This window comes from Vanellus vanellus (assembly GCF_965231255.1).
Source record: "Vanellus vanellus genome assembly, chromosome: 3".
NCBI lineage: Eukaryota > Metazoa > Chordata > Aves > Charadriiformes > Charadriidae > Vanellus > Vanellus vanellus.
Genome location: NC_138907.1, coordinates 14,777,194 through 14,796,892, shown reverse-complemented (window position 1 = coordinate 14,796,892; position 19,699 = coordinate 14,777,194). Strand labels below are relative to the sequence as shown.

The window sequence follows — 19,699 nt, the reverse complement described above, 5'->3', positions numbered from 1 at the left end:
GGGCTGGCGGCCTCTCCCCTCACCGCGGGGGGGCCGGGCCGGGCCGGGCGCCAGCCCATGCGGGGCCCCGCCTCGTCGCGGGCGGCGGAGGCGCAGGCGCGGCGGCCCCGGCCCCGGTTGCGGCAGAGCTGTAGCCGGCGGCGGCGAAGGCAGTCGGGATGGCGGCGCCGCTGAGCGACGGGGAGCGGCGGAAGCAGATCAGCGTGCGGGGGATCGCCGGGCTGGGGGACGTGGCGGAGGTGCGCAAGAGCTTCAACCGCCACCTCCACTTCACCCTCGTCAAGGACCGCAACGTCGCCACCCCCCGCGACTACTACTTCGCGCTGGCCCACACCGTGCGCGACCACCTGGTGGGGCGCTGGATCCGCACCCAGCAGCACTACTACGAGCGGGACCCCAAGGTGAGACCCCCACACCCGCCCCGCCGCGGGGGGGGAGGAGACTGGGGGGGGCCCGGGGGAACGGGAACGGGGATGGGGATAGGGATAGGGGATGGCCGTGCCTTCCCCGTCTGCCCCGCGGGTGTCTCTGTATGTGTTTTCCCCCCCGACGGGTGTCACTGCGGACGTGGTCTGTGGGTACCCCCATGGCCGTGTGCCTCGAGGTGGCCGTGTGCCCATGGGCATCACCGCAGCCATGGCCCCGTCCCTCATGCATCTCACCATGGCTTCGTCCTCGTGGGCGTCACCACGGCTGTATCCCCCTCACACACCTTGCTGTGGCTCTGTCCCCGTGGGCATCGCTGTGGCTCTGTCCCTCGTGTGCACCTTGCCATGGCTGTGGCCCTCACGCACCTCCCTGTGGCCATGTGCCCGTGGGCATCGCCATGCCCATGTCCCTTGCGTGCACCTCACTGTGGCTGTATCCCCTGTGGGCCTTGCCCTAGTCATGTCCCTCGCACGCATCTTGCCATGGCTGTGTCCCCATGGGCATCACTGTGACCATGTTCCTCACCATGATTGTGTCCCCACAAGCTTCTTTGCAGCCCTGTCCCGATGAGCTGTGCTGCAGCCATGTCCCCCCTCAGGCATCCCCACATCTGTGGCCCCCCGTGCCTTGTCACAGCCTCTGTGAGCCTTGCTGCTGCCAGCTCCTCTGCACACTTTGTCACGGCCATGTCCTGCACTTGCACCACTGCAGTGGTGTCCCTTGTGGGCATCGTCACCTCCACGTCTCAGCACATGCCTCGGCACAGCCATGTCCTGGCTTTGCTCCTGCAGAGCCCGCAGGCAGCTCGGCTCTGGGGCTGGAGAGGAGTTTCTTGCCTCGTGCAAAACAGACAAGCTCTCCCAGGTCACCAGACCCTGAGGAGTTGGCAGTTCCCCGGGGACTCAGAGGGTCCTGTGCCCTCTGGAGCAGAGCGAGGACTTGCTCCCTCCTCACCTCCCCACTTGTCAAGTCAGGACAGCAAAGCTGGAGATGTTGGGGGCTGCAGCATGTTATTTAGCCCTAATCCTTTTGAATTAAGACTCGATTCAGCACTTAACTGGGCAGCCCCAGAGGGCAGGTGTGTACTAGAAAAGGCACATACCTTCCCAGCGTGCAGGCAGCTGCCTTCCCGAGTCAGCTCTTTTCTCGGGGTTATGAATATTGCCTTGACACAAGAAACAAATTGCACTTTCACGCCGGTACGGCTGCACCCGTGCTGGGAGTTACGCTGGTGCGTGGCGCTCTCCCTTTTATCCTTACTCGCACAAATACGCTCTGATCCGCATCGCTGCGCTATCAGAAGGGATTGTACAGATCCCATAAAGGCTAAGAGGTGCTTGGAGTGGGTTTGCTTACTGTCCCCTGGTGCTTAGAGTTTCAGTAGAAGCGCACCCCTCTGAAAGGAGCAGAGTGTTTATGCAACTGCATGATGTTTTCAGTCTTTCTGATGAGCCCCAAGGAAGAGATGGACCCTTTTGGAGTCCCAGTGGAGGTGGCAGAGTGGGTAATCCTGCTGCTTAGCGCGTCCCAAAGCTAGCAGGGAAAGCTCCCAGCTACGAAGGGGGGAGATTCAAGGGGAAGCACGATGTAAAGTCGGGCTATTGCTCTGTTAAAAATTCCTGTTTATTTATAAAAATATCTGCAGCAATAAATCTGAGCAAGGGCAAAAGTTTGCGTAGCCTGCTGCTTCTCCTCCTACAAACAGGCTTTCATTAGCATTCGTGGCACAGGCATAGCTCCTCTGAAACTCGGAAGGTCACGGCAGAGCAGCCTGTCATGCACACACAGTTGTGCTGGGAACCCAGCCACCCGTGGGCTCGTTTATTTGTTCAACAGGGTGACGATGCGTGTGCCTGAAGCTCGGGTGGGGGGAGAACAGGAGGACCTATGTAACAGGAATGCTGGAAAATCATGATCAGGAAGTTGCCTGGCCCCGAGCCCGGCTGGTGTGCGCTGGGGCAGGGGGGCTCCACTCCGGCTTTTGGCAGACTCTGGGTCAGCTTCAGCTCAACACAGGAAGAATTTTAAAGCCCAGCATAAGCATCACCTCCACTGAGCTAGACGATGTATAAATATACCATTCAGCATCCTAGATAATTCTTGCCCTAAGTTAATTAGGGAAACACTTAACAGGCAACGAGATTTTTTTCTATAGAAGGCTGTTGGCAGGGAGACGCGCAGCGGAGGGTTGGCCAGCGTCCCGCGCGAGATCCTTCTGACAAACAAACTGTGGTGCGTGGAGTTCAGGAGCAGGCGCCAAGAGCCAGTTTGGGAAGACGTCCCTACGCTGGGACTTGGGGCTGCTCTTGATTTTACACGACTTTGGTGAAAGCGAAGTGCTGTGCTGTGTCTAAGTGTCTTGCTTTGCCTCCCCAGCGCATTTACTACCTGTCCCTGGAGTTCTACATGGGCCGCACCCTGCAGAACACCATGGTGAACCTGGGCCTGCAGAACGCTTGTGACGAAGCCATTTACCAGGTGAAGTCTTGGGGTACTGGGGTCCCCCTAAGGCCAAACTTTTTTCTACATGGAGGGCTGGATATCTATTTCTCAGGGCTTCCTCCTAAGGATGTGTTGTTTTGACTAAACAAAGTGAGGCTTGGCTCTTCTGTTAGTGTTTTTCATCCCCCTAAAGAAGACTACGCGGGGACCTTGGGGTTCCTTGAGAGCTGGAATATGTTTTTCTCAAACCACCGTTTTCATGTTTCACCTTATAACAGCTGTCCAGTGCCTAAAGGGGCCCTACAAGAAAGCTAGAGCGGGATGTTTTACAAGGGCATGTAGAGATAGGACGAGGGGTAATGGCTTCAAACTGGAAGAGGGGAGATTTAGATTAGATATCAGGAAGAAATTTTTCACCATGAGGGTGGCGAGGCACTGGCACAGGCTGCCCAGGGAAGTTGTGGATGCCCTGTCCCTGGAGGTGTTCAAGGCCAGGCTGGATGGGGCTTTGAGCAGCCTGGTCTAGTGGGAAGTGTCCCTGCCCATGGCAGGGGGGTTGGAACTGGATGATCTTCAAGGTCCCTTCCAACCTAAACCATTCTGTGATTCTATGTAGTGCCTGGGAAAATCCCGAAAAGTATCTAGAGAGCAACACCCAGTATCCTAAAAGACTAGGGATTCCCAGGCTGCAAATAGCTTTCCATTACTAGGAGAGATGATGGCCCATCATGGGAGGTGTAGTCTAATAGGGGAGGCCGGGCCAGAAGAGGAAACTGGAGCACCAAAACACCAAATTACAGTTTATACATGCAGGTACACAAGGCACCGCAGCAGCACTGCCAGATAAAAGTGAATCACTGGGAAGGAAGAAAGGGGGGGAATCATTTGCTTGAATTAAAATGTCATTGGATGAGTTCAAAATGGAAAAGCCACAGCTGAGTACCACCAAGGCAATCGCAAATGCGAGGCCATGGTTACTTAAGTTTGCAGCCACCTCTGCAGAAGGACAGGGACCTTTTTGACAGAGTATGAGTTTTTGGGCTTTCTCACCCAAAAGCTCGATTTTCCCCTTCCTCTTCCCCCCTGCCCCACCGTATTGATCCACGTTACACTTTCTGGCAGAAGTTGGGCTCTGTCGCTGTCTCTTGAAATGAGGTGCAATGATTGCAGCTGAAACACCCTGGCCAGCACTTTCCCTGCCAAGGGATGGGAAAGGATTTCCAGGGAGGGACCCGACACGTTTCCTCTCTGAGGTATTGTGCCTGGGAGGGCAGGCTGTTTTTTTTCAGGGAGGCTTCTCGAGTCCCTTTGCAAGGCATTTCCCACGTGCTGATTTGGCCTGATGTGCGAGCGGAGGCTTCGCTGTTGGCATCCTCCAACATGTGGAGCTCATCATGGCTAGTGGCCAGCTTGAATAGGAGGTCTCGTATCCAGCATGGCTCTGTCACTGAGAGAATTTGCCTGGGTTTTCGTGACCCTGTCACGCTGTGCACGAGGCTTTCCCCGCTTGTGGTTGCAGACCGCTGAAGCACTGGGAGAGCAGTTCGGGGAGCAGCCATGGTGTTTGGCCTGACTGCCCGCTGTCCCCCCTGGCACGAAGGCGAGATACTGCTGCCCTCCAAGAGGCAGCACCTCTTGACTCCTGGAGAGTCCTTGCTGCTGGCATGTTTAGCCTTCATCCAGCAGCAGCCCCCAGGCCAGAGAACAAATGGCCCAAGAGATGCAGCAGGGGAGACAACCACTTCCAGCCATGGACTCCGGCCAAGGATCTTGGCGTCAGGCTGGGCAGGATGCGGGAAAGCATGGAGTGTTGCGGCGAACGCTGCAGTAACCAGTTGCCAGCATGGTCGTGCCCTTGCTCAAGGACAGGGCGGGCGCAAGCAGAGGGGTGACGTGTGTACCGGGGCAGGACTCGGCAGTCCCTTGCACGCCGACTTGGCCGTTCACTGTCCTGTCTCCAGCGGGGAGTTCATTGGAAGGGCCTCCTGGCGTGAGGGGCTGCCGGGAGATGTGTTTTGTTTGCCGTCTCTAAGGAAACCTAGTTCATGGGAAAGTGATGTTTGATGATGGGCTAAATTGTTTTTCAGTTAACTGGGCTGCCTGGGGACCAGAGGCTGGTGAGATGTGTTGTGAGGAGAGGAGGATGGGGGGATGCAGAGATGTCCATGAGTTTAATTTCCTGTGGCATGGGTTTTTTGGGGATCTGTCCACCTCGGAGAGCAGCCCCAAGGTGTGGGCTTCGGGTGCTGACATGTTCTGCTGTGGCTCTTCCCCAATAGCTGGGTTTGGACTTGGAGGAGCTGGAAGAAATCGAAGAAGATGCTGGGCTTGGAAACGGAGGCCTGGGCCGCCTGGCAGGTAATCTGGGGAGAGGGGAGCCCCCTCCTCGCGCAGAGCGCATGGGGACCAAGGGTGGCCTGGCTGGAGGCTGTCACTGCCTCGCCACCAGCACCGCAGTGGGACAGCATGCGGACCACAGCTCTTCAGCAGCATGGTGCCCTCCTGCCTGCTCCTGGCTGGCCAGAAACGATCCCCCTCCCCAGTGAGAGTATCCAGGAGATGGAGTTGTGTAGCCAGCCAGCACAGCAGGCAGGGCTGCGGCTGAAAGAGGCTGTCTGGAGCCTTTCTTCACACCTCCCTGTGAAATCTCTCGCTTTTTGGAGGCATCCAAGCAGCTTTCATGTAGGCAGATTGTTGGCTGCTATTTCAGTCTGCCTGTCCCACGGGACTGCTGGAGATGAGAGCTCCCCAACATGGAGGAAATGCCGGGGCTGGTCTTTACCGGGGCTGCCCCAGACTGAGGGCCAGAAGGGTTTGCTTTGAAAGCAATAATAGCGAAGTGCAGGTGGAGCAGCGAGTCAGGGTCAGAAGCCCTGCTTTACCAGGCAGGCAAGCTTAGAGCAAGATGTGGGCACCTTGGGCAAGTTTAGAATATTTCTCTGTGACAAGGCTGGATTTGGATTTTTGGTGACCTGCCCTTGTCACCAACAACTTTGGGGTGTTTGTGGTGGCTCAGCAGGACGTGCGTGGGGTCCTGCTGCAGGCTGTCCCTTTTGTCCCTTCTGCATGCAGATTTCCTCTGAGTAATAAATGTTTCCAGCAGCATTGGTTGTGACATCTCCTCACCCCCGTGCACAGCACACCGTAGCAGGTGCAGCAAGCGAGGGGTGAGGTTCCTTGCAGCGTGACCATGCTCTGCTCTTCCAGCTTGCTTCCTGGACTCCATGGCCACGCTGGGGCTGGCGGCATACGGTTACGGCATCCGCTACGAGTTTGGTATCTTCAATCAGAAGATTGTTGATGGCTGGCAGGTACATCAGCAAACTCAAGTCACCCTTTGTCCTTCTGTTTCATGCTGCAGTGGCCGCCTCTGCCTGTGGGTGAGGCCTGGCCACACAGACAGCACTGTGGTACCTTGGGCTGTTCATAAACTGGGCGTTTGAGCCCATCGCCTGGTGCCAAGCGGGCTGTCACTTCCTACTGCTCGTGCTGACCCTGGGGCTCTGACCGCCTGAGCAAAGATAAGTTATGAGGGTGGTGGGGTGCACGTGTGGCAGGCCCTCACCCAGGGACACGTGCAAGCTCATCCATGCCAGTGACCAACCCGGCAAGATGGTGCTGGGGCTGAGCCCGCAGGGACCAGAGGTCTCCCTGCCCAGGGCTCCACGGCACAGCCACAACAACCTGAGAGTCCCATCCAACCTGGCAGTAAGTGGGCAAGGAGTCAGGCTAAGGATGGAGATGTGGCTGAACACCTAACTAAGGTGTCTGGTGGAGGGTGAATTTGAACATGACGGAACACGTCCAAGTGCCTGGGGTGCTGCTGCTGCTGCTGCTGCTGCTGCAGGTACCCTGGGAGACTGGCAGCGGGGGCTTAATTAATGCTCTCCTGTGGCATTAATGATCGTAATGTTTTGCAAGTGAAAATAGGCTAAAAAACCACCCCAGCTGGCATTTTTCCTTAGTGGATGTCTGGAAATGGTTTCCATTAGGACACTTGCCTTGCTTCTGAGTATAAAGGATCTTTTTTTCCCCTTAAAATAGCTCTCCATAAGCCAGGAAGGGTGAGAAGTTTGAGGGTTGTTTTTTCCTCCTTCCTCACAAAGGAGCTGCAATGCTAGGCCCTATAAATGGTGAAAACGAGGGGGGGGGGGAGCACCCACTGTCATTGGCTTGATGTTACTTAAAAAAACAACAGGGGTGGTGGCAATGCTGGTTTGTGGCTCAGACCTGCCCCCCGCCTGGCAGAGAAATGCCTGCAGGCACAGAGCATCTCTAAAGCTCCAAGTGCCTCAGCCCCTCTGGTTTCTGGTGCACATCAGCCTTGGTGGCTCTGCTGAATTCACTGCACCCCCATTGGTGCTGTTATGAGCACAGAGGAGAAATCCTCTCTGGAAGAGGGCAAAGCTGTTAGCAAGACCTGGGTTACAGGGAGTGGTTTGTGGCCAGGAACAGCACCAATGGGGCTTCTAGGGAACCACATCCTCCATATCCTACTATCATGGTCGAACTGCATGTAAAGCCCTTGAGAGAGACTGAGTGCAGGGGTCTGTGCAGTTTGGATGGTTTAAATGTGTACAGCTCTGCAAAGCCCATAGAGGCTTCGTAGTAGTCATCCATGATAATGGATATAGTCCATCATCATGGTAGTTGATGTAGTCATCCATGTTTTGAAAAGCCCATCTGTCCTCTAGAGGCCTCTGCGTATCCATTTTTAAAGCCAGCTTCCTAAAGCTTTGCTTTTAAACTGGCCTCCCTTTGGAGAGCCCGTTTTAGCCTTCACTTGGAGACCCAAGCCGTCACTTGAACCCCTTTTGCCTCTTGCAGGTGGAGGAGGCCGATGACTGGCTACGCTATGGCAATCCCTGGGAGAAAGCTCGCCCAGAGTACATGCTCCCTGTGCACTTCTATGGCCGCGTGGATCACACCCCCGAAGGCGTGAAGTGGATTGACACCCAGGTACCAACATCTCTCTGGGTGCTGGACTGGGGGAGGACGGGCCAGGGTGGCATGGAGGGGGAGAGGCTGTCCCCAGGCTGCCTGAGGTGGTCAGACTTTGCTTCTCTCCTAGTCCAGCAAAGTGGTTGCTGCTACCCTTGCAATTACAAAGGTGACTTCATTGGCTATGGCTGCAGCAGGATTTGAGGAAAAAGAGGGATGAAACTCAGTCACAGCTGTAACTTCAGATCAGTTGGGGCCTCCTTCCCTACTGATCTCCAGGGTGAACCTTCAGTCTTGCATGGATTTATGTCAGAGGAGGACCGTATCCCTGGCAGCTGTGCTAGGCTCCTTCTGCACTGCTCCTGGCTACCGCTCACTCAAACCCAGTGGTTTTGCAAGTGGTTCTGGTGCTGCTGCTGTGGGTGGATTCATCTTGTGGGATGGCCATGGAGCAATACCCTGGGTATTTAACTCCTGTGATCACAGTAAGTTTCTCTTTTCCAGACCTGCCTGATGGGTAGAGTGCTGTCAGGGGAGGCTGGAGGCATGGTTTCAAGTCTCCACTCTGCCTGGAGGCCTTGTTTTGTGGCATTGTGGAGAGCAAATGCTTCTTCAGCCTCCCACGGTTAGGGACGTAATGCTGTGCTTCAGGACCATGTGCCTCCTCAGAGCACAGGCTGCTGCGTCGCAAATGCATTCCAGTCTTACAGCTGAGGAAGGCAAGCTTTAAAGAGGCACAGATTTATTAAGAGGATTGAAGACGTCTCAGCCTCTCCTGTCTAAGCACTGCCCAGGATGGAAGAAGGAAGGACTATGAATTTCTCTGGGATTCAGGGACATGACCTAGCCTTCTTCCCATGATGTTCAAGGGTCTCTCAGCCTAATGAACCATCTCTGTCCATCTGAGGAGCGCACAGTCATAAAGCCAAGCCGTTCTCTTCAGTGCCAAGAGCTGAAGCTCAGTTACAGTCGCCTGGGCCCACTCAGAGGACAAATAAACCATTTCCTTTTCTGGGGACCTGGTTGTTGAAGGCTGTCCAGTGACCTAGGCCATTCCCAGGATGCACACAGTGCAGGGGTTCAACACCACAGTCCTGTGAACAGTATGGAGGCACCATGCCAGAGCTCTCTGGGGAAGCAGACATCCACTTGGGGACTGAGTGCCATTGCCTTTCGATGTGCTTCTCTTCTGACCCCTACACTAGTCCGGGGTTTCAGGGATCTTAAGCAGTGCAGTAGAAACACCGCTTCCTACAAGGAGATGAATTTTCAGATAGTGCCGTTAAGGGAACAAGTTGGAATGGCTCAAAAAAGCTAAAGACGGAGTCTCCAAATATAGCATCACTCAGTTCAAGTGATGTGTGCCCCAGTCCTGTGGCTCAGGCAGGGCAGGCTTGCTGCCTGCTTCCATGTTCGGAGCTGGTAATAGCTGCTTTGAGAGCCTGAGCTCTTGCTGATTCTCCCCAGAGGGGAGGTGTTGCTGACGCCAGCACGAAGAGGCTGTTCAGGGCCAACACGCTGATCTGCCTGGGTTTTCCCTGCACGGTGAGCACAGCTCCTGCAGCGCTCTGCTGCCTCTCACATCTTTGCTTGGGGACAGCCTCTGGCTGCCGGGCTGTCATGCCAATGCACACTGACTTGTTCAGGAGGATGCTGGCTCCTTTTGCCAGTGTCAGAGAGGCGTCCCAGGCTCCGTGCTGCAGGATCAGGGCCTTGCTCTGCATGCACTGCTCAGCTCTGCTGCCATAAGCCCTCAGCCTCTTTGTTCCAGGCTGAGGTTGGGGTGCCTTGCCTTGCTGCTCAGCGGGTCTGGAGGCACGCAGATGTTGGCACAGTGGTGAGCTGGAGCACACAAACTCGGAAGCAGACTCAAGCCTTGCCTGGCTAGTGTAATCTGGGCTGGGAGCCCCAGTGTCACTCCCTGTAGCTGTGTGTGCAGCATCCTGATGCTTAAGCATCATCCATAGGCTGCACCAATGGTTTTGTGCTCATGATCAGTTTGGATGCTGGAGATGTCAGTGGATTTACCCAGACAGGTTCAACAAACCTTGACCGTTGGGTGAATTGCTCTGGCCATGGGGCTGTGGTGGTAGGGTTTGGTCCTGGCAGGCTGCAGAAGGCTAACGGGCAGGATTCGGGCTGCAGAGTTTATCCCAGATGGAAACACAAAGGTCACAGCTGCCCTAGCCCAGCACAGACAGAATCGCAGTGGCCAGCTGAGGATGCTTGCGGTGCTCTGGTGAATAACTAATAGGTATGCCAGTTGGTATAGGAAGGTCAGCAGGTTGCTTGCATCTGTCTCTTACATTTCATTGATGGGCTCGTAACTCCAGTTTGTCAGTGAAGCTCCAAGCAGCTCTGCCTCTCCTATTAATGCTTTGCCAATAGGTGCTGGAAGTGCCCCTGATAGCAGGGAAGTCTGTTGGAGCTCAGCAGGTGTGTTTTAGTGAGGTGAGATCCTCACCACAGCCAGGAGTTGTCTGTGTCCTCTGGATTCTTCCTGTAGAGGTTTCAGCCACTTTCCCACCTTTTCTTCTGCTAATTGGAGGGGAATACTGTCCTTTTGCAGGTTGTCCTTGCTATGCCTTATGACACGCCCGTGCCAGGATACAAGAACAACACTGTGAACACCATGAGGCTGTGGTCTGCAAAAGCACCCAATGACTTCAACCTCCAAGAGTGTAAGTGCTATCCCTCCACTGCCTCTTTTCTGGCCAGGCTGGGACATGGTTGTTCCTGTGTGCATAGCACCTGGCACAGCACTCCCCATCTCGCCTGTTTTATCCATACCTCCTGGCTCCTTCCAAAACACAGCACTGTGTGTGTGTGCATCCATGGATCACACTACCTCAAACCAATTCCAGAGCCCTTGTGCACCAGGACACCCATCCATTCTCCTTCCATCCCCGTCACGCTTATCACTCTCTCAAAACCTGCCCTGTGCCTTCCCCGAGTGATAGGCCACCTGCCACTGAGTTCCCCACATCACCAAATGAGCTGCAAACCCATACTTGCCATGACAGGGGTCATTTCTGTGCAGCATCATCCTTTAGTGCTGAAGGAAAAGGGCAGCACAGCTCACCTTACTGTTGGGTTCCTTTGGGTCTACATGTGACCTCTCTAGGGCATTTTTCAGGCTCTAATTGCAGTGCCAAAGAGCAGATACAAGGCAACTAGCACACCAATTGTCAGTGCTAGTCTAAAAGCTTCCCCTTCTGCTGAAGGGGAAGATTTTAGACTAGACTGATTTGATTTATTATTTCATACTGGCAAATGCAGAGATGTGTGTGTCCAAGCAGCTTTCCCAGGAGAACTTGTGTGGGACGAGGGGTGATGACTCTCGAGTCCTCATAATGTCTCCTCAGTTCTTGATTGGCAGCTGTGATCTGGGTTTCGGATGAGCCTTTTGTACCCTTTAGGAATTGAGTGCGATTGTGGTCTTTGTGCTTCTTTGCCCTGCCCCATTTCTCCTTAGTCCTTAAGCAAGATGGCTAGTCACTTGCTCCCTTTTTTTTTTGCCTTCTCTGGCTGCTCTCTGTCTTCAGCTTATTGTCTGTCCTTCCTGATATGTGTGTCTTGAGAAACTGCATGGAGATGTGCCTTTCTCTTATCCCATCTCCTCCTGTCTCTCTGGTGCTGTTCAAACATGTACCTTCCCATTCATATTTCATTAATACCAACCCAAATGTTCCTGTTACAAATCTCTCTATGAGAGAAGAGGGAAAAGCAGAGTGTCAGGGACCTACCTGAATCTCTACAGCTGCTGCAGTGCTGTGTGTATTTGTCTCTTGCTGCAGTCAACGTGGGTGACTACATCGAGGCGGTGTTGGACAGAAACCTGGCAGAAAACATATCCAGAGTCCTGTACCCAAATGACAACGTGAGTGACTCTCTTGCCTCCCTTTCCTGCTGTGCGGGGTCATCTGCCCTGACGTTGTATCGCCTTGTTTGCAAGCACTGGAAAGTCACAACCACCTGATGTTTATCGTTCTGGTTTGAGGATTTTTAGTACAATAGGTTGGCCACGTAATTCTCAGGGAACAGACACGGCTCTGAGGGTCTCTGCTGACTGATGGCAGCTGAGAGTTTGGCCCATGTTGTACAGCTGCTGGGTTCCCTGCTGCAAGGAGGGGAAGGCATATTACTCCTTCCATTTAAAGGCAGTTGCCAATTTATGTGGCTTATTACCCTTTGCAAAAGTAAGTTGTCGTTTCAGAGGCGGCCATGAGGGGGCGACTCATTTCCAGACCCAGTCCGAGGGATTTCTGGCTGCCGGGACTGTCCCAGGCCATGCACTCACTGTGTGCCGGACCCAAAAGGGAAGAGCCCTCGCTCTCCAGGCATGGATTAGCATCTGTGCTGGAAAAGCTCATCTTCCGCACTTTACCTCCACCCTCTCATTCCTGCTGGTGTTTTAAAATCGACCGGTGTGATGTGTAGTATGCGTGGGAGACAGCTGGTGCGTCCAGAGACACTGGCTCTTGACTGTGGCAGGGAATCCAGAATCCTTGGTCCAAAAACTCCTGCAAAGGGTCTTGCAGTGAGGGAGGGAGCTGCGCTTGCTCTGTAGGAGTAGCATGGATGTGGCAGGTTCTGTTGCCCTCTGGAGGCAGCTGTTTGGGATGCTGAGCCCCTTGTCAGTCCCTACAGCTGCTACCCCATCAGAGGCAGTATGAGAAACATCCACATTTTCCCTGATGAGGTGCTGAACCTGTGATGCCTGTTGGGAAGCTCACCAGTGTGGACAGGAGCACCTCCAGGGGTTTGGCTGCCAACTGGAGATGGCAGCTGCAGCGCTGATGGCTGTGGTTCCCCCACTTGCAGTTCTTTGAAGGCAAGGAGCTGCGGCTGAAACAGGAGTACTTTGTGGTGGCTGCTACCCTCCAAGACATCATCCGCCGCTTTAAGTCCTCCAAATTTGGCTGTCGAGACCCTGTGAGAACATGCTTTGAAACCTTCCCAGACAAGGTGAGTTTGTGGGTAGAGAGGGTCCGGGGGCATTTCAGCCAGACCTGCCTATCATGAGGGAGAGCAGGATGCTCAGGACCAGGTCAGGGCATGTATATGAAGACCCTCGCAATTTGGGTTGGAAAACAGGTGACCTCCGGGCCTGTTTTCCCAGGGAAAAATTTGAAATTTGGAGCAAAACTTGCGAAGGTTGAATGACTCCATTCCTGGGAGCTCTGTTTCTGGGATGTGTGCCATGAGAAGAGGCTTGGGGCTGACCCTCACCCCAACCCCATGCATGTGGGACACTGTCCCAGTCCTGTCACTGACAGCTCTGAGCCCAGCAGGTCTGTGTTGCAGGTGGCTATTCAGCTAAATGACACCCACCCTGCCCTGTCCATCCCAGAGCTCATGCGGATCCTGGTGGATGTGGAGAAAGTAGATTGGGACAAGGTAAGCAAATCTGGGAGGTCCATGGTGAACCTTGCAGGGGAAAGAGCTGCTGTCCTGTCCTCACACGGGGTTTCCTTTCCCCTCCTGGTGTGGGCACGCGTGCATTAACCTGCTGTCTGTAACGCAGGCCTGGGAGATCACCAAACGGACCTGCGCCTACACCAACCACACTGTGCTGCCCGAAGCCCTGGAGCGCTGGCCCGTCTCCATGTTTGAAAAGCTGCTGCCACGTCACCTAGAGATCATTTACGCCCTCAACCAAATGCATCTGGATGTAAGGGACTGGGCAGGTCACAGGCTGTGGGAACTCTAGGGGGTCTTGATCTGGTTGCCTTTAGGATGGGAATGTTCCTAGGCCCTGCGGCTGGGTCGCTAATGTCCCTCTTTCTGCCTGTCTGCAGCGGGTGGCAGCTCTCTACCCAGGGGACATTGACCGTCTCCGGAGGATGTCGGTGATTGAGGAAGGAGACTGCAAACGTATTAACATGGCACACCTGTGTGTCATTGGCTCCCATGCGGTCAACGGCGTGGCCCGCATCCACTCTGACATTGTGAAGAACTCAGTGTGAGTTGGGAGATGCCCAAGGCAGGCGCTCTGTCTGCTCACTGGGCTTTGCCTGCAAGCCGGGGTGGGGGTGGGGGGGGTGGTTGGAATGATCACGTGTCAAGGTCTGCTTTGGTTGCCCTGCTGGGCATGGCAGGCTGGGGAGACTGTCTGACTCGCATGTGTGCAAGGTCTAATTCATCTCCCTTGGAGCTGATGAAACCCTCGGCATTACAGCTGAGGAAGGGGGAGAGAGGCAGCACAGAGTTCACGGTTGTTATAGGGAGATCCGCAGAGACTGCCCTGAGTTGGGAGCACATACAGTGGGGGCACAGCTGAAGCTCTGGGTGGTGATGGGTGGATCAGAGCTCCCTGGTGTTCCAGGTTCAAGGATTTCTATGAGCTGGAGCCAGAGAAGTTTCAGAACAAGACAAACGGGATCACACCGCGGCGCTGGCTCCTGCTGTGCAACCCGGGACTGGCTGACGTTATTGCTGAGGTGAGACGCAAGCATCTGAAGTGAGGGGCTGAGTGTGATCACCTCTTCATCTGGGCTGATCAGACCTGAGGCTAATGCCTGGCGGGTGTGAGTGAGGACAGCCTGGGAGGAGCTGTAGGTGTGAGATTGGCTGGGCTTTAACATCAGTGATAAAGAGTTGGCCAAAATAGTTGCAGAAATTTGGACCTGGTTCCCTGCCCTTGCAGTGGCTACACAGCACCTGTCAGGCAGTATCGTGGTGTGTTAAATAGGGTGTCTGCAGAAGCATTAAGCTTCATGGGCACAAAGGAGGTCCCTTGGAACTCCAGCCCCAGTTCTGTCTCCTTTGTTTACCAGGCCCTTTAGCACAGGTTTTTGCTTTGTGCTGCGACATGCCATAGCTGAATGATGTCCTGCAATTACGTGTATCTTTATGTCCTGCCCATCAGTTTCTCCAGCTGCCAGGAAGCCCTGGTACATGTGCACACACCTTCTAAAGCTCATTGAGAGGGTTCATGCTTTTGCAAGTGCGCAGTTTCCGCTGTACCTTTGGTTTCGCTGATGACACAGAGAAGTAACCTCACCATAAGAAACTGTGCCCCTTTTCCTGGCCAGAGTGCCTCTTCCAATTCCCAATCAAACTGTAGCATCTCTGTTGGGGAAGTGCAATTGTGGACTGGGTGAGGTGTCTCACGGGTGGGACATCCCTGTCTTGGTTTGTTCTTTTAGAAAATTGGGGAAGACTTTATCACAGATCTGAGCCAGCTGAAGAAGCTACTGGATTTCATCAATAATGAGACTTTTATCAGGGATGTGGCAAAAGTCAAACAGGTAATGTGCACTGGAGGTGGGGTGTGGGGAAGAAAGCTTAACACACGGTGCTCCCAGGAACATCCCAGCAGCAAATGCTCACTTCTGATGCAAGGCCTGGGAACCCATGCCTGTTCCTTATCAGAATTTCTTGCCAGGAGAACAAGCTGAAGTTTGCAGCCTACTTGGAGGAGCAGTACAAGGTCAAGATCAACCCTTCATCCATGTTCGATGTTCAGGTCAAGCGAATCCATGAATACAAGCGGCAACTGCTGAACTGCCTGCACGCTATCACCCTCTACAACCGTAAGTCCTGCCTGGGCTGGTAGGCAAGGGGCATCCCGCAGCCTCTCACTGCCAGGGTTCCCACATAAAAGTATGCCAGCTGGTGGCCAAGGACTCCTGAGCCTAGCTCTGCCCTCCTGGCATGAGGGGCTTCTCTCCAGGAGGGAAGACAAGAGGGCCTGAAGGGTCATACAGAGCTCTCAGGAAAAGCTCACCACCCACGTCTCCAGCCCAGCTGGGTCCCAGGGCCCAGGTAACCCCCACACCTCTACTGCAGGTGTTAGGACTGCCCTGCTGCAAGTTAAAACCCTGCTCCCCAGTGTATGCTTTGTGCCCCTGCCCATTCCTGGAGGGAGGCAAGTCATTAGAGCTCTGCGTTGTGCTGACTTGAGTGGTTCTCTGAGGACTTTGCAGCCCATTTTCACCCAGCACAGCTCCGGCAGATGTCTGGTTGGGCTTCAGGGTCCTGCAAGTTTGCTGGGTCCACGTGACACGGGCTGGGATCCCAGCCCACCTCTGATTATATGCATGCCATAAACTCTGTCCAGTTTATATTCACTTCAGTTGTGTTATGCTCTGCTCTTTCAGGCATCAGAAGCGATCCATCCAGATCCTTTGTGCCCAGGACTATTATGATCGGAGGAAAGGTAACGTGCATTCCAGACTTGGTGCATGCATGGCTCACTGGGGATGTGGGGAAGGTGCTGTCCCCTTTCTGTGGCTTTGCCGGGCCCGCTGTAGGTTAGCCAGCATGTGTCTGCTGGCGGGCTCTTCAGGAAACACCTTCATGGACTAATCAGACTGAGCAAGGCCCCATCACTCTTTCCCTGTGGCTTAGGACTTCTCCTCCCAGTAGGGTGTTTTTGCTGATCCATGTGAGCAGCAGAGGTGAGGCCCAGATTCTCCCTGTGGTGAGGACCCGCACTGGCATCTCGTGCTCTCCCTTCCTTAAAAGCCTTCACCATTTCTGGGCTGCTCTTCTTCAGGCGGCCCCTGGCTACCACATGGCCAAGATGATCATCAAACTCATCACGTCCATTGGTGAGGTCATCAACAACGATCCCTATGTGGGGGACAAGCTCAAGGTCATCTTCCTGGAGAACTACCGGGTATCCTTGGCTGAGAAGGGTATGTCTGGTCTTGTGTAATCATACATCAGGAGCTGGGCATGTCCCAGCTGAGCCCAGAAAGTGGCTGACCTGAGAGGTTGTCATGGCAGGTCACCTGGTTCTACCTTAGGAAGGGCCTGAGCCCTGAGCAGGGCTTCCTGTCCTGCTCCACACAGGGCAGGAAGCCAGCTTCATGCAGGAATAACAGGAGCTGCACGGGGTTGCAGCAGGGCTGAGCGTGGCTCTGGCCCTGCCACACTGTTTGAGCTGAGGTTGAGGTCAGCAGGGCCACTAGCAGATGCCCAAGGCTGTGTTTTGCTATCCTGGGCCCAGGCTGTGGGGAGCTGCAGTGTGCCAAGGGTTAACTCCTTCCTCTCTTGCACCTGGCAGTGATCCCGGCGGCAGATCTCTCCCAGCAGATCTCCACAGCTGGCACGGAGGCCTCAGGTACCGGCAACATGAAGTTCATGGTGAACGGCGCCCTCACCATTGGTACCATGGATGGGGCCAATGTGGAGATGGCTGAGGAGGCAGGAGAAGAAAACCTCTTCATCTTTGGCATGGGAGTGGAGGACGTGGAGGCTCTGGATCGCCAAGGGTTGGTGCTGGGGAGAGTCCAATGTGTGCTGGGGCTTGTCAGATGGGGATACAGGTCCCAGCTCTGGCAGAGAGCGCCACGATCTCTGGGAGGGACACCCTCCTCCCTGGGCAGCTCTGGAGCAGGAAAAAGCTGGGGGCTAGAGGCATCCTCCACCCTGGGCTGGTCAGTGGGTGGTCCATTAAGGATGCAGCCTAGGCAGCTCACCCACAGTGGCTGTGAATGGGACATGAGCCTGGGCACAAAGCATTTTGGGCACTGCGACTAGTCGCGGAGCCACTAGCAGGGTGCTCTGATGGACACAGCCCCAGGAACAAGGCCCCTCACTCAGGAACCATACGACATCCTTGCCTGCCCTTCCTGCCCCAGACACATCAAGTCCTGCTCTCTGGGTGCTGGAACCCAAGGGAGGGCATCAGTCCCTACAGCCCGTCTCTGCTGGGCACAGGTACAACGCACGGGAGTACTACGAGCGGCTGCCAGAGCTGCGGCAGGCTATTGACCAGATCAGCAGTGGTTTTTTCTCCCCTCGAGACCCTGGTTGCTTCAGGGACGTTGTCAACATGCTCATGTACCATGACAGGTGAGTCCTGGCAAGCATCCCTCTTTGGTGGGCTGCTCTCAGCCTGCCCAGGCCTCCTTTCCAGCTGGCCTGGATCCCCCCGTGCAGGGGATAAGCCCTACCTGCCCGAAGGAAGGTGGCTGTGCTGCCCTGTCCTGCCAGGCTGGAACCCTACAGCAGGACCCTTACTCTGCTTTGGGTTTCAGGTTTAAGGTGTTCGCCGACTACGAGGCTTACATTAAATGCCAAGGCCAAGTGGATCAGCTGTTCATGGTAAGAGGTGCCCACTATCAAGAGAGAGGGATGGGGTCCTTGGCCATGGCAGTGCAGCAGGGAGACTGAGAGGAGCTGGGATGAGTGTGCCCCTCTAGAGCCCTTCTTACGGACACCACATCCTGTGGGCATGAAGCAGGGCGAGGCAGGTTTTGCCACTTTGGCAGCCCCACACCACATTGTTTAAACCAGCTAAGTGTACATAGCCAGTGCCCCGTGAGCTGGGACGGAGCTGGCTGACGGACTACCTGCTGACACTGCCTCTCCTCTTCCCAGGACCCCCGGGAGTGGACTAAGAAGGTCATCAGGAACATTGCATGCTCGGGCAAGTTTTCCAGTGACAGGACCATCGTGGAGTACGCCCGGGAGATCTGGGGTGTGGAGCCATCTCCCACAAAAATCCCCCCGCCCAACCTCCCCCGGGATTGATGCAAGCGCAGAGGGAAGGAGGGATGGGTTCCCAGCCCAGGAGGCCTCACCTGCATTTCACCGCCAGTCAGATGGGCTTGGCTCTGCAGGGACAAGGCCTTTCCCTCAGGAGGGTAGAAGGATGCTCTGAGAAGGAGCCCTGACTGAGAAACAAGAGCTGGGGGAGAGGAGAAAGGACCCTGTATTTGTACCCATGTATCCAGCCTGCATGTGCTGCATAGTGCTTTTAGTGAGATGACCACAGATAAGTCTTCCACAGCTGTGCTCTATGCTTAACAAGGGCTTTCCAACTAAATCCTCCCTCTCCCCCCTGCATGGCCTCCTTGACCCTGCCCCACAAGCAGGTTTAGCTAACACAGAGCGTGTCTTGCATCCTCTTCCAGTGGGCCTGCCAACCCCAAAGCCAGGGAGGGAGAGAGGCCACTGCCTGTCCCTCCGGTCACCCCCTTCCCCAGTAACACCTAGAGAAGGTGGAGCTGGTTGTTAAAACAGCTGGCCCCAGCGCAGGCACCAACATCAAATGCTATGTGCCACATGGAGGAGAGAGGTCCTGGGATCTGTGACTTCCTTGCTGCAGAGCTTGCTGTAGCCTCCTTGCACACCTCTTTGTTAACTAAAAGCCCAGTAATGAAGCCACTCCAGGGATTTTTAGCTTCCAGGTCTGCACAGAGAGGGTTGTACCTGCCAGTGCCAGCTGGGTAGGCCCCAAGCAGACTCTTGGCTCTCCAGGCACAGCTGTACGCTGGGTGCTACCTAAGGGGTGAATGTGTTTCACATCTCATGTGTCCCTCCAGAACTGGGTCATGCTGCTTTGTGTGTCCCTCCTGGTGCTGGGGTCAGAGTTAACACCCGTAGTGCTGTATAGTGCACCAGTACTCCCCTGTGTGACACCAACTCATTAAAACAACCAGAACACCTACTGGTTTGACTTTGGGCTGACTTTAACTACACACCTGGGGGTTCAGGTTGCAAGTTCAGGCCACACCACCTGAAGCCATGCTGGCCTTCCCCAGCTGTGATTTCATGGGATGCGGTCCCCTGCAGCTGGCACAGTGCTGGGGTGCTGGCACCATCATGGGGGCAACATGCTCAGGGCAAAAAGTGCGCAGTGCCTGGGGTGTACAGAAGGGAGCTGGTACCAGAGGCTGCACTGGGTGAGCTACAGCCACATCCATTTACCTGCACCCCTGGCGTGTTGACCATAGGCACTGGGGTGGGGGTTACCAGTGTTGGGTTTGCCCTGCAAATGGCACACAGGGCTCCTGCTGTAGAAATCCCATGGGCAGCTCCCATTTCCCTCATCCCCAGTGGGGACACTGAGCCTCAGCTGCAGTCGGACCACAGGCACAGATCCACTGGGCTCCAGGAGAACCGCTGGCCCAGAGCTGGCAGCAGCTGT

At 55.0% G+C, this 19,699-nt stretch overlaps 1 protein-coding gene across 1 annotated transcript; it reads left to right on the top strand.

Moving 5' to 3' along the window:
• Positions 1-107: 107 nt before the first annotated feature.
• PYGB (glycogen phosphorylase B) lies at positions 108-19,305 on the top strand. Its single transcript, XM_082481137.1, has 20 exons — positions 108-401; positions 2,806-2,907; positions 5,151-5,229; positions 6,079-6,182; positions 7,699-7,830; positions 10,382-10,493; positions 11,610-11,692; positions 12,637-12,780; positions 13,120-13,212; positions 13,340-13,486; positions 13,614-13,777; positions 14,141-14,255; positions 14,964-15,065; positions 15,203-15,350; positions 15,918-15,976; positions 16,316-16,457; positions 16,829-17,036; positions 17,485-17,619; positions 17,805-17,871; positions 18,148-19,305. The coding sequence occupies exons 1-20, from the start codon at positions 159-161 to the stop codon at positions 18,298-18,300; spliced, it is 2,532 nt and encodes an 843-aa protein (XP_082337263.1). The 5' UTR covers positions 108-158; the 3' UTR covers positions 18,301-19,305.
• Positions 19,306-19,699: the final 394 nt, after the last annotated feature.

Excerpts from the sequence above, each read along its gene's own strand:
- PYGB (XM_082481137.1), top strand. The coding sequence starts at position 159 with ATGGCGGCGCCGCTGAGCGACGGGGAGCGGCGGAAGCAGATCAGCGTG. Across the intron at positions 7,831-10,381 it reads TGAAGTGGATTGACACCCAG|GTTGTCCTTGCTATGCCTTA; the intron begins GTACCAACATCT and ends GTCCTTTTGCAG. Across the intron at positions 10,494-11,609 it reads TGACTTCAACCTCCAAGAGT|TCAACGTGGGTGACTACATC; the intron begins GTAAGTGCTATC and ends CTCTTGCTGCAG.